This window comes from Lactuca virosa, chromosome 6, assembly GCF_052849685.1.
Source record: "Lactuca virosa cultivar CGN04683 chromosome 6, Lactuca_virosa_CGN04683_v6, whole genome shotgun sequence".
Taxonomy (NCBI): Eukaryota; Viridiplantae; Streptophyta; class Magnoliopsida; order Asterales; family Asteraceae; genus Lactuca; species Lactuca virosa.
This window is the reverse complement of record NC_136431.1, coordinates 25451367-25470250: the sequence shown is the minus strand read 5'-3', so window position 1 is coordinate 25470250 and position 18884 is coordinate 25451367. Positions and strand designations below refer to the sequence as shown.

At 36.0% G+C, this 18884-nt stretch overlaps 3 protein-coding genes across 3 annotated transcripts; all 3 read left to right on the top strand.

The window, feature by feature from the left end:
- The first annotated feature begins 3567 nt into the window (after nt 1–3567).
- SPT16 (global transcription factor C) lies at nt 3568–8069 on the top strand. Its single transcript, XM_079055839.1, has 2 exons — nt 3568–3758; nt 4650–8069. Exon 2 carries the CDS (start codon nt 4676–4678, stop codon nt 7877–7879), a length of 3204 nt encoding a protein of 1067 aa, XP_078911965.1. The 5' UTR covers nt 3568–3758; nt 4650–4675; the 3' UTR covers nt 7880–8069.
- Nucleotides 8070–8359: 290 nt separating this feature from the next.
- LOC145120053 (YCF36, putative (DUF1230)) lies at nt 8360–9971 on the top strand. Its single transcript, XM_079055840.1, has 4 exons — nt 8360–8902; nt 9316–9344; nt 9482–9538; nt 9634–9971. The coding sequence occupies exons 1-4, from the start codon at nt 8401–8403 to the stop codon at nt 9862–9864; spliced, it is 819 nt and encodes a 272-aa protein (XP_078911966.1). The 5' UTR covers nt 8360–8400; the 3' UTR covers nt 9865–9971.
- Nucleotides 9972–11758: 1787 nt separating this feature from the next.
- Nucleotides 11759–17457, top strand: LOC145119664 (K(+) efflux antiporter 4-like). Its single transcript, XM_079055369.1, has 18 exons — nt 11759–12203; nt 13065–13108; nt 13214–13272; nt 13371–13449; nt 13536–13597; nt 13693–13768; nt 14065–14211; nt 14300–14383; nt 14468–14536; nt 14627–14793; nt 15077–15173; nt 15256–15309; nt 15405–15500; nt 15685–15873; nt 16012–16089; nt 16207–16251; nt 16788–16877; nt 16987–17457. The coding sequence occupies exons 1-18, from the start codon at nt 11930–11932 to the stop codon at nt 17074–17076; spliced, it is 1800 nt and encodes a 599-aa protein (XP_078911495.1). The 5' UTR covers nt 11759–11929; the 3' UTR covers nt 17077–17457.
- Nucleotides 17458–18884: the final 1427 nt, after the last annotated feature.

The window sequence follows — 18884 nt, the reverse complement described above, 5'->3', positions numbered from 1 at the left end:
CACACAACCAACGAGCGGGTGCCATACACCTCCTAACAAACCATATAGGTAAACCTTTAGTACACCTTCTAAAACTAGCAATTTGACCAAAATTCAACTCTACCAAAAGTCAACACTCAAAGTCAAATTCAACAGTCGACATTTCCATTAATTGACACTCACGTCGTGACCAGTCCTTTGTCACGTCGTGAGAGCGCACTCGGCCAGATTCCAACTCAACTCGCTTCAACTCAGTCAAATCGGTCCCGGATGACCCACTCAGCAGACCTCACGACGTGAACCTTCCTTGGTCACGTCATGAGCTCAGTCCATCGAAACAATCATGTAAAAACCACTCTCACGTCGTTACACTCCCTATGTCATGTCGTGAGCCACGTCTGATTCTAAATCCTAATGTCTTAAGTCCTTAATCCAATAAGTCATCCATTACAACTTTCAAGAGGGCTTTCAAACATCAAAAGCAACATAAAAATCTTTGATTTATGGACATGCATGTCCAATGCATGTTTTGAACTTGATTATATCAAAAAGGGTGAAAATGAGATCCAAATCTCATTCATGGGACCAAAAGTCAACCAAACCATAAATGTAGCACACCAAACCTCAAAGGGACCTCATGGATCCATAAAGTTGCCAACTTTATGGAATCCAACCACTCAAACCACCTCCAATATGAAGAAAAAGGCATAAAAGTCTAGATATTAGAAGAATAACACATAAAGGTTGGAACTTAGGGACGTACCATGGTCCAAGGTATGATCTTTAAGGTGGTGAGGGAACTTGCTTATTGGATCTAAGCACTATGAACATCTTCCTCTTCTTCTTCAAAGCACCAAAATCTTCATAAATGGATGAAAGAGGATAGGGGAGGATCAAAATGGTGAAAAGGGGGATAGGGTTTCTCTCAAGATGATCTAGATATGATGGAGGCTCATAAAATGTACCAAACAACACGGAACCAACCTTTATATATGTTGAAAACACTAAAAACTTGTGGGCTTGGGCGACATAGTTCTCATGTCGTGAGCCCCACTGTGCTCACGTCGTGAGCACAATTTAAATCAACATTTCCATTTAATCGCTTCTCATGTCGTGAGCTCCAACTGCTCATGTCGTGAGATTAGTTTCCCCCCAAATCATTTCCAACTTTGAACGACCATAACTTCTTCGTTTCAACTCCGATTTCGATGATCTTATATCCACAGAAAGGTAATGAGAAACTCTATACTTCTATTAACTCTCCCTTGCCATAAAAGGCCTGAACTGCCACTTTATCGATATACAATTGGACTCCAAAACATAAAACTGAACCCCGATCATCTAGTCTACATTATCCAGACTCAAAGGAACTAAGTCTTTTCCCAAAGGCCCTAAGCCCTATGATAACCGGTCTTCGGGTCACGGCCCCGAATTATAAAACGATTCGAAATAGGGTGTTACACAATAAGTTCTAAAATTTTATTCCTTTGAAAGCCGAAGACATTTACTTGATCACATTACAACCCAAAATCCCAAAATAAGAAACATCTCGAGAATGGATGTTACAAAATTTGCCAACTTTGCCAAATCTTTTCCCTTTTGTAGCCTCAATTGAATGCATGAAACATAGAGGTAAAATTTAGAAGACAATAATAGAGTCCTTTTCCCCTTTATAAGCTAAATCTCTTGTGGGGTTTTTCTCTTCATCACCAAAACACCATTATAGCTCAATGTAATCTCTTTGATCAAACTTTGTAAAACATTGCAATATTTATTGAATTGGTTCTCAGCTTCCTCCGCCCGTGGTTTTTTCCCGATTTGGGTTTTCCATGTAAATATTTGTGCCTCTCTTATTTACAATATTGCTTGGTATTTTTTATTGCATATGGTTGATTTTTGTTTGATTTATTAGTCATATTCCGCTTGAACTAATATTGTTTATGTGATTCGGATTTATGGCTTGTTTGATGCATTAGGGCTTTTTCGTTTTAGTGCATCCTTACCCTCTTTGTTCACTACATGAATTGTGTGTTTGTATATGCTTAGGTTAACCCTTGTAATTTTCTATAGTTAGGAATGGCAACATCAGGGTGTATGATTGTGTTAATCTTGTTCTTTTTATTGGTAGTGCATAAAGTGTTGTTAAATATCAAAATCTTAAAGCATGTTACTATTTGTAGAAACAATTCTAGTTGCCTATAAATTGGTCAAATCTCAAATACGGGCTTCATCAAATTTGTATGTTTTTTTGAAAGGCTACATGACATGATACTTGTCTTTGATCATGTAAATAAATAGCTTTTAACTCAAAATTTGATCAAAATACGCATACCATATTCGTAAAATTTGATCAACTTCAACATATTTATGTACTTTCTTTCATGTTATCAACATGTGTCATTTTACATAACATAACATGCTTATTGTATTTAATTCATCCAACAAATTGTTTTTTAGTACGAATTTAGTCAAAGTTAAACACACTCCATTTGCAAAAGATTGAGTTTGACTCCTGTTTGAATACCCCAATCAGAGTTGTTTCTAGAATTGCTACTCCACTTCACCCTTTGTGGTTAATTTCTTGACTTACTATTGAAGTAAGGACCCATGTCTTCTTGATTTAAGTGAGACAAAACTTAATTGGGCAAGCTATGTATTCATTTTGTATTTATATAATAAGTCATCTTGTTTACTTAATGCATAAAGAATGACTCAACAGGGAAGGTTAGGGAAATAAGACGTTCGTCACTAAGTCAACTTTTTTAGAATTTTGTTTTGTTTTTTCTTTCTTTTCATTTTGTCGAGTGTACCATCATTTTCTTAAATACTTTTTAAATGTTTTCTTAAATGCTAAATTTTTCTTTTTTATGTCCTGTTACAACATTACACTTTGCGATATCTACCCAATTATAATAGTGTCTACCGATTACAAAGCTAAATTTACTAATATAACTAGGTGGATTTTTCAAAATACAATGCCTTAATAAGAAAAAATCTAGAAGTATAATGATATAGGTGGTTAAAATTTTCAAAGTACGACTTAAAAAGAAAAAACTATAAAGACAATATTGTAAGAAAATAGTTGGAAGTACAATTGTAACTTGTAATAAAACAAATAAAAGTATGATGCTAATAATAATAACAAACAATTTGAATGAGAGTAAGATGCTACTTCTTGAAACTTTGACTTAAGAAGGGAAAACATAGCAAAGATCATTAAAACATTTAAACATACACCCGAACGTTTCTAAACCAATATACGCACTTGACTTTTCGTTCACAAATATGATCGAATTTGCACAAATTCTTGAACATCGCTATTTTTTGGAACCAAATAAATTATAATAACCATTAAAAATGTACATTTAGTTGCTCATATATATATATAACACAAAAGAAATGGATAAAATATATTAAAAAAAAATTACAACAAAGTATTCAAGACTCACCACATTCATACACTAATAAAATGTAATAATAACATAACAATGAATATATAAAAGCTTCAAAAATTCAAGTGATATTTTGGGGAATAGGCGGGTGAAAGAACCTCCAAAATGACACTATAAAAAGGCGATGATGAAAAATGAGGGTTACTTCATTTCAATAGTCTGGGAAGTCAAAACACAACACTCATAAACACGTAATGCCCTTGCCCTATTCTGCGACGCTCGTCTTCCGTTCGCTACCGCCCTCCGCCGTCATCACTTTCTGCTCCACCGTCACATCCTCTCCGGCATAGCGTCCCTGATTTCCATCTAAATATCTCGATCAAACAGGTAATTTCTGTTTTTATCGCGAATTTGCGAATTTAGGGTTCCAGATCTACGATTTTTTTACGTAGAAATTGGTATGAATTGAAATACAGAATAAGGGAACAATTATTATTTTTTTCTTAATTTTGAAGTGAGAAAAACGGAGATGAATTTTAGGCTCCAATTCGAGAAATTAGTCATCCTGCTGTATCGATTGTTACGAGTGCTGATTATTTTGATTTTTTATTTTTGATTTTTTACTAACATCGTCGTGTAGGTTCCAACTTTCGCCCATATTTTGATTTTTGATTTTTAGGCGACAACTTTGAATTTCGATTGTTCATTCCTGATTTTTTCAGCTATAATCTGCGTATTACGATTTTGACAGTGACTTGGAACGAAAAAGCGTTTCGAATCTAAAGTTTTATGTTCTATACCTAGTAGGCGGATCCAGAAACATTTTTTTCCCGGTGTCATAAAACACCAATGTTACAAAGCTGAAAATCTTGTTTTATCCATGCACAAGGATAAATTCATAGATATATGTACAAACATCTATACTTTGATTTATAATCACTGATTTTAAAATCATAGAAGCCAGTTAGTTCTCCTAGCTCATAGAAGCCCAATAAATTTTCCTGGAGACAGACTTAACAAACCAAAGTTAGTAAAAAGCTATGTTAACCTTTAAACTTTTTGCAATCAACATATCAAGAATTCATTTCTGTATCACATTGATTTCCCATTGATAGATTAGCAGTGTCCTCTAAAGTTGTTAGAGGTTTCCTAGCTAGTTTACATAATTTTCTATTAAGAAAGTGGTGTTTAGTCTTTGTAATGTGGGAGGATTCCTGTCATATTTTACAGTTATATAATTGTATTAGGAACTAATCAGTTTTTTTTTGTTATAATCAGGTTCACTGCACTGATAACTTCTGAAGATGGCTGATCATCGCAATGGTGGGAATCATCCACCAGCAAGTAAAGGTGCAGGTGGAGCTGGGGCTGGAAGTGCGTACTCAATTGATGCAGAAACTATGAGCAGAAGGTTAAAGTTAATGTATTCTAACTGGAGGGAACGCAAAGATGAGTTTTGGGGTTCTTGTAATGCCTTTTCAGTAGCCACCCCACCTCCTTCTGATGATCTTCGTTATCTAAAATCTTCATCTCTCAACATTTGGCTTCTTGGTTACGAATTCCCAGAAACAATAATGGTTTTCTCAGAGAAACAGATTCACTTCTTATGCAGCCAGAAGAAGGCAGATTTGTTAAGTGTTGTGAAAAAGTCTGCAAAAGAAGCAGTTGGTGTAGAAGTTGTGATGCATATCAAAGCTTCAAAAAGTGATGATGGGGCGAAAGAAATGGATGCCATATTACACGCCATTAGTGATGGTGATGACACTGTTCTTGGCTATATAGCAAAAGAAGCACCTGAAGGGAAGCTTTTAGAGAAATGGACTGAAAAGATGAAGTCTTCAAGATTACAGCTTTCTGATATCACAAACGGATTAGCAGATCTTTTTGCTGTGAAAGAAGCTGGTGAGCTTACAAATGTGAAAAAAGCTGCGTATCTTACTGCTTCTGCTATGAAACAGTTTGTTGTTCCAAAACTTGAGAAGGTAATCGATGAAGAAAAGAAAGTGACACATTCTTCTTTAATGGATGACACTGAAAAGGCGATTCTTGAACCTGCTAGAATCAAGGTGAAGTTGAAAGCTGATAATGTTGATATCTGCTATCCTCCTATTTTTCAAAGTGGTGGAAATTTCGATCTGAAACCTAGTGCTTCAAGTAATGACGACCATTTGTACTATGATTCTGCAAGTGTGATAATCTGTGCACTTGGGTCCCGCTACAACAGCTACTGTGCAAATGTTGCAAGAACTTTCTTAATCGACTCAAATGCTACACAAAGTAAAGCTTATCAGGTTCTATTAAGAGCCCATGAAGCTGCTCTTTCTGCTTTAAAGCCTGGTAACAAAGCAAATGCTGTTTATAAAGCTGCTGTTGCTGTGGTTGAAAAAGAGGCACCTGAACTCGTTCCTAATTTAACAAAATCAGCGGGAACCGGGATCGGTCTCGAGTTTCGTGAATCCGGGATGTCTTTAAATGATAAGAATGAAAAAATCTTGAAAGTGGGAATGGTTTTGAATGTGAGTTTAGGGTTTCAAAACCTACAAACAAAAAGCAGCAAAACAAAGAGCCAGAATTACGCCCTTCTGTTAGCTGATACTGTTACTGTATCAGCTAAAGGACCTGAGAATTTAACTTCTTTGAGCTCCAAAGCTTTCAAAGACGTTGCATACTCTTTCAATGATGGTGAAGAAGAAGAAGAAGTTGAAAGGGTACAACAGACAAAAACCGAGCCAAAACATTCGAAAGCCACACTCCGTTCAGACAACAACGAAATGTCAAAAGAAGAGCTTCGAAGACAGCATCAAGCAGAACTCGCGCGTGCCAAAAACGAAGAGACAGCTCAGCGCTTGGCTGGTGGGAAGAACGCCAGCGGGGACGGGAGAGCCTCTTCTAGAACATCAAACGATTTGGTTGCTTACAAGAATGTAAACGACATCCCACCTAATAAAGATATCATGATTGTAGTGGATCAAAGAAACGAAGCGATTTTGATTCCGTTATATGGCGCCATGGTGCCATTCCACGTGGCGACAGTTAAGACGGTTTCCAGCCAGGCGGATACTTCTAGAAACTGTTACATTCGGATCATATTTAATGTCCCTGGGACGCCTTTCTCCTCTCATGAAACAAATTCATTGAAAAACAACACCGACATTTTTCTAAAAGAGGTCTCGTTTAGGTCAAAGGACCCGAGACATATCTCTGAAGTGGTTCAGCAGATTAAGACATTAAGAAAAAATGTGGTGTCACGTGAGTCTGAAAGAGCTGAACGAGCGTCTTTAGTGACACAAGAGAAGCTTGTAACTGCTGGGAATAAGTTCAAACCGATTCGGTTAACGGATCTTTGGATCCGCCCGGTGTTTGGCGGGCGGGGGCGGAAGCTTCCGGGCACTTTGGAAGCTCATGATAACGGGTTCCGGTACTCGACTTCGAGGTCAGACGAACGTGTTGATATTTTATTTGGGAATATAAAGCATGCGTTTTTTCAAGCAGCTGAAAAGGAAATGATTACTTTGTTGCATTTTCATCTTCACAACCACATCATGGTTGGAAACAAGAAAACAAAAGATGTTCAGTTCTATGTTGAGGTGATGGATGTTGTTCAAACTTTAGGAGGTGCGAAAAGATCCGCTTATGATCCAGATGAGATTGAAGAAGAACAACGAGAACGAGACCGGAAAAACAAAATCAATATGGATTTTCAAAGCTTTGTGAATCGGGTTAACGATCTTTGGGGTCAACCCAAGTTCAAAGGACTTGACCTTGAGTTTGACCAACCGTTACGGGAATTGGGATTCCATGGTGTACCATATAAAGCTTCGGCCTTTATCGTCCCGACTTCGAGCTGTTTGGTTGAATTGATTGAATCTCCGTTTCTTGTTGTGACTTTGAACGAGATTGAGATTGTGAATCTTGAAAGAGTTGGATTGGGTCAGAAGAATTTTGACATGGCGATTGTGTTCAAGGATTTTAAAAAGGATGTATTGAGGATTGATTCCATTCCGTCGACTTCGCTCGATGGAATCAAGGAATGGCTTGACACGACCGATATTAAGTATTACGAGAGTCGTTTGAATATGAACTGGCGTGCGATATTGAAGACGATTACGGATGATCCGAAGAATTTCATCGATGAAGGTGGATGGGAGTTTTTGAACCTGGAAGCGAGTGATTCCGATTCCGATGGTTCGCAGGAATCGGATCAGGGGTATGAGCCATCGGATGTGGAGCCGGAATCGGAATCGGAAGATGAAGGGTCGGATAGCGAGTCGTTGGTGGAGTCGGATGATGATGAGGAGGAAGGGTCGGAGGAGGAAGGTTCTGAGGAGGAAGAAGGGAAGACATGGGAGGAGTTGGAGAGGGAAGCAAGCAATGCAGATAGGGAGAATGGGGTTGAGTCAGACAGTGAGGAAGAGAGGAAACGAAGGAAGATGAAGGCTTTTGGGAAGTCACGTGCGGGGCCCAGTAGCAGTAGCAGTGCTCCTAAGCGTCCAAAATTCAGGAGGTAAACTATTTGATGATGGATGATGGATGATGGAGGTGTAGCGGTTTGTTTTATTTTGGATTTTGAATTTTGAATTTAGAAGAATTAGTGGATTTTGTGTTGTTATGTTAGGTGTACGTTTTGTTTTTGGGTACTTCAGAAGGAATATTTTGTCTTATTATTATGAATTAATTAAACGTTGAATGTGGCGTCAAGGATATTCTGTTTTCATAAGTTGTGGAAATGTTTTAGTATCTATGAATTATGAATTTATGATCATCAATATCAATATTTTGTTATAATTGGGTAGAGATTCAAAGGAAGAAAAAGATAAAGATGATGTAATCGTCAATATCAATATTTTGTTATAATTGGGCAGAGATTCAAAGGAACAAATAATTTGTTTCTCACAAATCACAAATTGACGTTTGCTAAATTAGATTAGAAATGTTTATTGTTATTAATCGATATTTAAAAGTTTTAAAATCATATATCTTGTCGAATATTATACAATTTTTTTTTAATAGAAAATCTTTAGACGTCCAAATGGCTCTTCTCCTATCTCTAAAACCGCCATCGCCATCGCCATCACCGGTACAGTCACAATCGCCACCGCTTCTCCTCCTTTCTCCGCTCACCTCCTCTCTATTTCCGCACACAATCAAACCCTGCAAGTCCAATCGCCTTCGGCAAACCCGCTTCTCCTACAGCAGCCGAGACCCGCCGCCGCCGGAAACAGGCTGCCCCGTCCCACCAGAGCAACAACCGATCAACGAGTACCAATCTCTGTGCACTTCCTCCCCTTTCTCCTGGGCCTCCGGCGACTTCGTGGAGTACTGCTCCCGGTTACTTGCCACCGGCGCTGGGTTTGCTATGTTCGTCGGGCTTCCTGTTTCGTGGTACGGGTCGGTCGGTGTCGGGTGGGAACCTACTCAACGGATCCTGGGAGCTGTATGCAGTGGAATATTGGTGGTTACTCTTGCTGTTGTCAGGATGTATTTGGGTTGGGCTTATGTTGGCAATCGATTGCTCAGTGCCACTGTCGAATGTATGTATACTTCCCTTTCCACCATTACAAACACACCAATCTCAACTTTTGATTCGATATGATTATGAAACTGAATCATATATATGACATATGCAATCAGATAATGAAGTATGCTTCTAGGCATCTGTGATTCAATGAAGCATTTAGCCTTTTAGATTTCATAATACTGATTTAACGATGAAAGATGAATATATTTGATTGGTTTAGAGGGTTTCAATCTATAATCAATGTCCATTTCTTGCAACACAGGAGGCGTAAGTTCTTGTTTCAAGTTCACCCCAAGGCCATAATTGCCCTATCTATCCCTAACCTTGTTTTTTGCTAATGAAGTTTTTTAGTAGATTGTTAAACTTATAAAATATATAAAGTGTAAATGTTATAATATCTTATTGTTTAATGTGTATGTTGTACAGATGAAGAGACTGGATGGTATGATGGACAGGTAATTTCTTTATAAATCATAACTTTATTCCTTTTTTTGGCATTGGATTATGATTTTGTATATTACTTCTTGTTGCATATATATATGACATGGTAACAGAAGATTGGATTATGAAAGTTATGTATTATGATAAACAGATTTGGGTGAAGACTGCTGAAGTGTTAGCAAGGGATCGGCTTTTAGGATCATTTACTGTAAGAGATTCATTCTTTATTATTTATTGTTTCCAAACACGGATTCCAATTCTTTCAAATTCCAAATATCAAAATTACTTGTTTTTGTGGTGCAGGTGAAGCCAGTGCTGAACAGATTAAAGAACACATTAGTGGCACTTGCATTATCTTTATTCATGTTCATTGTTCTTCTTATCAACACTGAAAGCAGCAGCCAGAGCCAGAAGCTGGCCTCCATTACATCAGGTGTTGAACCAGGTGGCAGAGCAGTTGCAGGTGTTTACAGTGATGAGTCTGCAAGATCTTTTGAACCAGAAGCATTTTGTGGTTCACCCATGGCCGATTAGATGAAGCAGCATTTGTAAATACAAGCAAGAACACATTTGATGTATAGTAGTACGTACCCCTTGTACATATGGGACACTTTAATTTAATCAGTTAAGTTACTTACTAACTCCAAGATTGTTGAATGTTGTTGAATTAATTGATCAAGATAAGACATTTAAAGATAAGTGATGAATTTGGGAAAGAAGGAAACGACTTTATCGAGGTAAAACATCATTCTCAATATATGTGCATTCAATTTTTATGTGGAAAAAGTAATTTCTAACTACTCCATCAACCAATTTAAAGATTAAACAACTCCAAAGTAAACGAAAGTGTGACAATGAAATGTTACCTAATTATTTATTTTTCAACCAAATTAAATAATTATGCATCGGCTATTTTGGAATTTTGGGTACCGGCCTGATTTCACCTTTGTAGTTTGTACAATTTCTTCATTTTAGATATATCATGGTTTCATTTCAATACACTTTTTGGGTTGAACAAGTCGTGTATCTTATGATGAAGTTGAACAAGTCGTGTATTTTATGATGAATATTCATTTTATATTGTCGACTTATTTAACTCGTTATAATCATTGCTTATCCTAATGATAACCGTCACCCCCTGCTAATCTCCATCCCCGTTCAACTAACCTAATGCAACATATGAACCACTAACATAATTGAACCGGATGGAACCACTAACATAATTGGATCGGATGGAATAGTCCCTAGACCTCATTTTGGGCTCGTGTCGTTTGTAGGACTTAAAACTCTTTCCTTGGGGCAATCTGATAGGAATCAAAATACTTCTAGTCAAATGCTTACAAAAACCAAGAACAAAAGGGGCCTTGATATTCGCGACACGTGGAAATCTCTTACGATGTTAATTACTCCAATTCGATGCCCTCCCTAAGTCAGACCATAATCCCCTTTTATTAACCTTTGTACCTAAAACATGGAAACTAGTGGTTAAACAAGGAAGCAAGATAAACAATGGAATAATAAAATAGAACTTTCTCTCTTCCCCCTCTTAAGATTCGAACTCCACCTTCAACCCATTAAGCCTTCTTTAGGGGAAGAAAAACAACATAATAGTTTTCAAGATGCGTTTCACTATTTATGTTTGTAACTGTTAGGCAGAAAGTCGTTTACGGGCACTACACGCTCATGATTATCTTTTAGCTATCCCTATAGAGGGTCTTAGACAACACATGACACCTTTGGAGTATCATACTACCCATAAGTATCGCTTCATAATTCTCTTAATTTTGGTTGATGAGGTATTCCTAGTTTGTCGGAAGGCATGATTAAACTCTTTTGCAGAACATGCAACACATTGTAGAGAACTTCCAAGTTTCAAGTATCGACACGATATGGTGAGGGACATTTTGGTTTTTGGATGGGTGATATGGAAACATGTTTGTGTGGATCTAATAAAGGTTTATCCTCTTGCAAGCTTGAGGAATAGGGGTTTCACGGTGGAGCAAACAACTTTAAAAATGACAAAACACGAGAAACCATGAAAAATCAACATGCGTTTATATCATTAATGTTTGATACATTTGAGTTCCTTACATTAGAGGTAGTGAAACTTCTTAGAGTCTCACGAGTCATACATAGTAATGTTACCCCCTCAAAATTAGTAGATGCCGTTTAAAAAAAATAGTTGTCATCCAAAAAGAATTAACGATACAACTTGTTGTCCGTTTACAAACCCGTTCGATGTAAACTTTTACAAATGAATTGTCAATATTGAAAATCGAATTAATATAATTATTTTTTCTTTAAAAATATTATATAAAGATATCTATGATAGTTAGATGAGTATTTAATGTAAACTTCTTTAATTAATTATGGTGGTGTTGTTTATGTAAACACTTGAGATTGTAGGCAAATATAAAAACATGGAGTGCCATCCTCCAGCTCCTGGCTCACTGGCTGTGTAGGTTACTCCAATGCGGACCCCACTCGTCTCTCCTCTTCCACTATCAATTAATTCGTCACTGAAACAAAACGAAAACCGACACAAATTCACACACACATAAAACTCACCCGTGTGGATCCCTCCGTCGCCGTCCCTGCCATGAAAAGGGGGATACCCACCTCCTCCTCCCACCTCCGCCGTCTCTACTTCCTATCTCTTATCTCATTAATCCTTTCCTTCTCTCTTTCTCTCCCCCTCCCTGTCCTCGCCGACACAGATCAGGAGCAGCTTGAAGACATTAGCGACACCTTTGTTAATAACGCCACTCTCACTTCCAACAATGCTTCTTCTACTACGGATAGAGACAGGAGCTTTGCTGGTATGATCGATCGTGCTCTGGAGAAAGAGTTCACTGAGAATGATCAGACCGAAGGTTGGCTTATTAGATCTGATGCTTTTGTTTAGGGTTTTACAATGTATGCTTTCATTTGCTTGCTAGGATTCTAATTACTGCATTTAATTGCTTTTTTTATTTTATTTCTTCCTTCCATGAAAAAAGGGGAATTCAACAGATCAGCCATTATCATTGGTTACTTCAGGAATTGAATCTTTTCTTTTTAATTGAAAATGTTAGGGCTTCCATTTTATATGATTCTTTTGTAGCTATATTGTTACCTAACTTTAGAGATCCTTCATCTGGAATCTCAAGGTTGACTTGTGATTAGAAAGATTCAACAATATTCAAAACTTATATGGATCTCTTAATTAGCATGGTTATCAAACTTGAGCTTTTGTGATGTGAGGATCTTGTTTGAAGCCAAAGCATCACAATGGTCACACTTTGATCCCCAAGTTCTAGCGACTTGGCATCTACTTATCTGATATTGAGGTCCTTCCTCTTTTCAAAAAAGGACCTTACGCTTTCATTTTTGATGCAAAACCTCGTCTTTCTAAATGCATAATTGCAGATTTAACGCCAAAAACAATAATATAATTTAAAGAGATAATGCCCTTCTTAAGTACAAATATTGCTAACCAAACATATTCTTTGTAATGTCTCCTAGCTTATCTTGGAATCTTTACTTAAAAGTATTAGGCCCCAAGTTTCCAACACTCATCAAGTATAAACTTATCTTGGAATGGTCGTACTTTTATATAAATATTTTATCAATGGCCCAATACAGTCTGAAGAGAAATTATAGTTGAATATCTGACATAATCATCTTAAAGGTAGAATTGATATAATACAAAAGAACCAATAACTAATCTTCCTAAATCCTAATTGAATTTGCAGAAGAGGATGCAGGCAGCTTCAATAACAGTGTTGCTGGGCAACAGGTTGCTCTTTCAATTTTCATTTCTTTTAAATGTTGTAATAAAGTAAGCATGTTTCTTAATTTCTTTCCTTGCTGATTATCTTTAATTTACATGTGTTTTCACCAGGCTGTATTGGAAACTGTAGCTAGGGTTAAGTCCAAGAAAAATGACACAAAGGATGACAAGTATGATCTTTTATCCTTTTCTTGCTTAATTTTATGATAATTCTATGAATTAATATCCCATTCATAATATACTACTCATATTAAGACAATTTTTTTAGGTCCTTTCAACTTCATCATGTTTTCACTATGGATAATGACAACGGAGCAGAAGAGACACCAACACTAATTGACAGAAAGGTAAATTTTGATATTTAAACTGTTATATATTATATTGTATTGTATTGGCTTCATGTAGTTAATGTATTCTTATTCTCTTTTTTCAGGATAATGTCTTTATCATATCCAATTTTAAATCAAAATATCCAGTGCTACAGTTAGACTTGAGGTAACTTTTTTTTACTTAATGACACAATCTTCCTATCAATACATGTTACAAAAGCAACATTAATATTTAATATAATATAAATGTTGAATTTACAGGTTAATATCCGATCTTGTAGTTGTCATTGTATCTGCTACTTGTGGTGGCATTGCCTTTGCTTGTGCAGGACAGCCTGTATGAACACTGTTTCAATCTTTGTTTCTGCTTATCTTTAAAGGAAATTGCTGAAAATAGCATTTTTTTACCAATATAGGCATTGTACTTTTATTTTTACCCATAAGTATGTTGCTATTTCGTATAAAGAAAATGTAAGTATGTTGCTATTATGGGTAAAAAAAATAAAGCACATTGCTTATATTAGTAAAAAGAGTAAAGTAGCTATTTTCTTGCAACTTGCACGTATCTTTATGATCATATAATGTTTTTTTTTGTTTGTGCATTTTTTCCTGAATCACATGTGGCTTTCACAGGTGATTACTGGATATTTGCTGGCAGGATCTGTTGTTGGGCCTGGTGGGCTGGATGTAGTTAGTGAATTGGTCCAAGTAGAGACAGTAGCACAATTTGGTGTAATTTTTCTTCTTTTTGCTTTGGGGTTGGAGTTCTCCATGGCAAAGGTTAGTTTCGTAATTAATGTTGCCTTGGATAATTAATACACATGAGAGACCAACTGTCTAACTCAAAGTAATTGTTTGATAATTTTAGCTTAAAGTTGTTAGAGCTGTTGCTGTTCTTGGAGGACTTGTTCAAAGCTTCCTATTTATGTGCATATGTGGAATTACAGCCTCTGTAAGTTTGACTAAACCTTCTGATTCTGTTGACTTTTTTTACATTTTTTTGTTCATTTAGTAGTAAAGTATGAAACATCAACAGTTATGTGGTGGTAAGCCTTCTGAGGGGGTGTTTGTTGGGGTGCTTCTTTCAATGTCATCAACAGCAGTGGTAAGTAAAATCTTACTATTATGGAACTCTTTTGCTTAAGCCTACCTCTCATTGACCTGTAGCTGATTAAACATTAATTTAATCATGCAGGTTTTGAAGTTTTTGATGGAAAAGAATAGTGTTAATGCCCTTCATGGACAAGTTACAATTGGAACCCTAATCTTGCAAGATTGCGCAGTGGGTTTATTGTTTGCTCTTCTTCCTGTTCTTGGTGGAACTTCAGGTGTTCTACAAGGAGTCATATCCATGACCAAATCGTAAGTTATCAACCTTGTTTATTTGTATACTATTTATAGAGAAATAGCAACCTACTTTGTTCTTTTTACCAATATAAGCAATGTACTTCATTTTTCATATACCAATAATAATTACACTTTATCGTTAGTATGTTGGTATTATGAGTAATAAATAAAGTAGATTGGTTAAAAATGTAAAGTATGTTGGTATTCTGAGGAATTTGGATAATAAATAAGTTAAAATGTTGAAATGTTTGTTTAGAGATTTCTGTTGATTTCAGCATACTGATTGTTAGTTAGTCAGGCTGGTGGCGTTGGTTGCATTTTTGGCAGTTTTATCCGTTTTGTCACGGACTTGTTTGCCTTGGTTCCTTAAACTCATGATTAGCCTCTCCTCACAGGTGACAGATCATCAACTTTTAAAAAAAAAAAAAAAATATTATATGCATATTTTTAATCGTCTTTTCCTAATCTTTTGTGCAGACCAATGAACTGTATCAGTTGGCATCCGTTGCATTTTGCCTGCTGGTAGCCTGGGTTTGTCTTTCTTCATGATACTTGATTTTTTTATTTTTTATATAATCACAATTCTTTTCTGGGTAAAAAAAAGGTATTTTTTTGATAAATTGCAGAGTAGTGATAAGCTTGGATTAAGTTTAGAGTTGGGTTCGTTTGCTGCTGGAGTTATGATATCAACGACTGATCTTGCTCAACATACACTTGAACAAGTAAGATTCATTCAAATAAGAAATGAACTTCACTCACTAATTTTAGAGTAAGTTACATTTTTAGTCCCTGAGTATAGTCGATTTTTGTCCCAATAAGTTTTCTGTTGCAAATTTGAGGTTTTTGATCCATATGACTATATTTATGGGACCTAAAGTTGTATTGAAGTTTGTTTTAATGATGCAGGTAGAACCTATACGCAATTTTTTTGCTGCTTTGTTTCTTGCAAGCATTGGAATGCTGATTCATGTCCATTTCCTATGGAACCACATTGATATTTTACTGGCATCTGTTTTATTAGTTGTCATTGCCAAGACAATTGTCATCTCCATAGTTGTCAAAGGTTTTGGCTACAACAACAAAACTTCAGTTCTCGTAAGCTTTTATATATATATAGCAACCTACTTTCTGAAAATCATTTTTTTTTTAAATTAAAAAAACACTCTTTGCTTTCGTCATAATTCATTGCTATTGTTATGTAGTAAGTAATATTTAAGAAATAAAAAAATGCAGGTTGGAATGTCTTTAGCACAAATAGGAGAGTTTGCTTTTGTCCTTCTGAGTCGTGCTTCCAATCTTCATCTTGTTGAGGTTTGTTTCAGGGACAAAAGATATTCATATTATTACATTTACATTTACATTATTTACATAAGGAAAAAAGTTAGTTCAGAAAATGACATACATGTTTGTTTACCCTTGTAATTTCAGGGGAAGCTGTACATGTTGTTGCTTGGAACAACTGCTCTTAGTCTGGTATGGTATTGTATTTATGAACATCCTTTGTCACATAATAATATTTACATTTTTGGTCCCTAAACTTCTCTTTTTGCTATCTTGGTCCTTATTTGAGGTTTTCGTAATGCTTTTAGTTTTGGTCCCTGCTCCAAGTAAAATATGACTATAATACCCTTTTATCTGATTCTTTTATAGATATTTGTTATTTACTACTACATTTTTTTGTCCCAGATCATGCCTGATTTTTGCAATGAAAAGTTGTGCCTTATTTTGAGGTTCTTGTATTTTTGCCCAAAAGTTGTCATTTTAGCTGGAATGGGAGGGTAATATAGTCATTTTACTTGGATCTGGCACCCTACGATACGAGTCACAAAACCGTCAAATAAGGACAAAATATGCAAAAAAAGGAAATTGTAGGGACCAAAAATGAAAAAAAGAGGTATATTAACTAACTATTAAGGGACCAAAAAATGTAATGTACTAATAAGATAGATGGTGTGTAATGGATGGATATAAGCAAGCAACAAAAAATATGATATGATTTGAAATTTTAGGTGACAACTCCATTGCTGTTCAAGATAATTCCAGGGGTAGTGCATCTTGGAGTTTTGTTACGGTGGTTCACCCCCGATAGTCAGAGTGAGGTCAAACATTCATTTTCTTCTTCAAAACATGTAGTGATATCTTTTATTATTATTTTTTTCTTTCTAAAAATAGCCTATAACTAACTCCAATAATAACAAACACAAACAGATGGGAATAAAAATAGAAGGTCTGCGATCTGATAGTGCAAAGCAACGAATAGCCTTGATTGCTAAGGATCTTTTGATTCATGAAGGTTGACCAAAGCAGGTCAAAGTTTGGATTGGATAAATGCAGAATGCGGGTTATCCAGACCAGACCAGACCAGACCAGAGTACAATGTAATAGGAAGTTGTGTTTTTGTTTGGAGGAAGAAAGAAAGAGGAAAAGAAGGGAGGAGGGGGAGAGAGGTATTCAATCTAACCAATAGACAACTAAACTAACTAACAGGTCAGGTGAGGTGAGGTGTGAAAAAAAAAAGTGCTAATTTTTGTGTGTTTGTTTGGTTGGTTGTTTGTTGGTTTGTAATGTAAAAATAGGTGGTGTACTTTGTATCTAGTGGAAAACAAAACAAAACAAAACAAATTTTCCATGTAATTTTTGAAAGGAAGCCCGGCCGATCGATCGATCGATTCTTTTAAATATTGTTTCTATTTGTAGGTAGCAGCAGCAGTTGTTGCATAAAAACCTGTCTTTCTCCAAATTAAATTGTGGAAATAAGACCAGTTGGATAACCAACTATGAAACATCACTAGCGTGTAATGCCCTTCCTTATCACCCTTCAAATTGTTAAAAACCTAACAGACAATAAATGTTGTACTGAATTTGATGAATTTGGTTTTTTTTTTTTTATGAATGCACTTTGGACTCATCAAACAATACTTTAATTGTCATGGGAACTTTTTTTTTTGATGCAATCTTCAACGATTTTTTGATATTCCTATTCCCCAATTTCATATCATCACTTTGACTTGAACCCCGTTCAACATCTTTTTGATTGATCTCTTCCCGTGGGATGACTAGTCCGTGGAACCTTAATTGATTCGTTTAAGTTGAGGTGTAACCATACATGGCCATCAGATGATTGGCTATGGATGGTTTGTGAAGTTTTGGTTCTTTTAAAACCACCTATATCTAATGTATTTACTTAAAGCTATTTTATGAATCCTTCACAATATTTCAAAGCTCTAACATGTTTAAAAACACTCTTCTTTCCTTTCTCATAAAGTTCTTGAGTTTTTGTTTGCACTGCTTGGCCGTTCTTGCTTCACATTGATGAACAAACCATTGAACTCCATTACACTTTTGTTGATGTTGCTCCAATTTGAGTAGATTTGATGTTTTGTTTGGTAGTTGCTTTTCTTCATTAAGGTAAGGAAACACTTCCATACTTCATTATAAAAAGTCACCCCACTTTGATCTTTGCTAACTGTCGGGTCTTTCTAAAACATCGAGCCATGATTTTGCTAACGTCATCTCTTCTTTCGGGGTCCACTGTATATTCGAGGCCTTCCCTTTTTTGTTCGGGTCGGGTTGAGGATTGGGTACACCATTAGGATTGGTTGAAGAATCGATTTGGGGTTGGTTGATTGGAATTGAGTTTTTTAAATTGTCTCGAATGGTTCGAAATCGGATTAGGTATGGGTGTGATTTGGGATTGGTTTTAGCATTGGAATTGGAAATGGTTTGGTGCATATGGATTATAAAATAAACCATTTCTAACATAATGAAACATTGTTGGGGAATAGACTGGACAATCCATTTGAAGTTGGTACCACAATGGTGATGTAGGATCGGAGAACAAGTGTCTGTATTTTTTTTCTTATTTCTTTTTGAGTTTTTTGGTTGCTTAGATAAGATATTTTGAAACTTGAGTGTGTAGGGTTTGAGAGAAATAGAGTATTGTTAAGGTTACACGGTTAAAGTATGGTAAAAAGTAGAGATTGATGTTAGTATTTATATTGGTTACAAGTATATAAAAAAATTTACATTTTTGTTATTGGAAATGGTTAAATATATAAAAAAATTAAAGTCTCTTTCTCTCTCTCTTCGTCAAGCTGATGCCAGTG

Excerpts from the sequence above, each read along its gene's own strand:
- SPT16 (XM_079055839.1), top strand. The coding sequence starts at position 4,676 with ATGGCTGATCATCGCAATGGTGGGAATCATCCACCAGCAAGTAAAGGT.
- LOC145119664 (XM_079055369.1), top strand. The coding sequence starts at position 11,930 with ATGAAAAGGGGGATACCCACCTCCTCCTCCCACCTCCGCCGTCTCTAC. Across the intron at positions 12,204-13,064 it reads TGAGAATGATCAGACCGAAG|AAGAGGATGCAGGCAGCTTC; the intron begins GTTGGCTTATTA and ends TTGAATTTGCAG. Across the intron at positions 13,769-14,064 it reads TTGCTTGTGCAGGACAGCCT|GTGATTACTGGATATTTGCT; the intron begins GTATGAACACTG and ends TGGCTTTCACAG.
- LOC145120053 (XM_079055840.1), top strand. The coding sequence starts at position 8,401 with ATGGCTCTTCTCCTATCTCTAAAACCGCCATCGCCATCGCCATCACCG. Across the intron at positions 9,345-9,481 it reads CTGGATGGTATGATGGACAG|ATTTGGGTGAAGACTGCTGA; the intron begins GTAATTTCTTTA and ends TATGATAAACAG. Across the intron at positions 9,539-9,633 it reads GGCTTTTAGGATCATTTACT|GTGAAGCCAGTGCTGAACAG; the intron begins GTAAGAGATTCA and ends TTTGTGGTGCAG.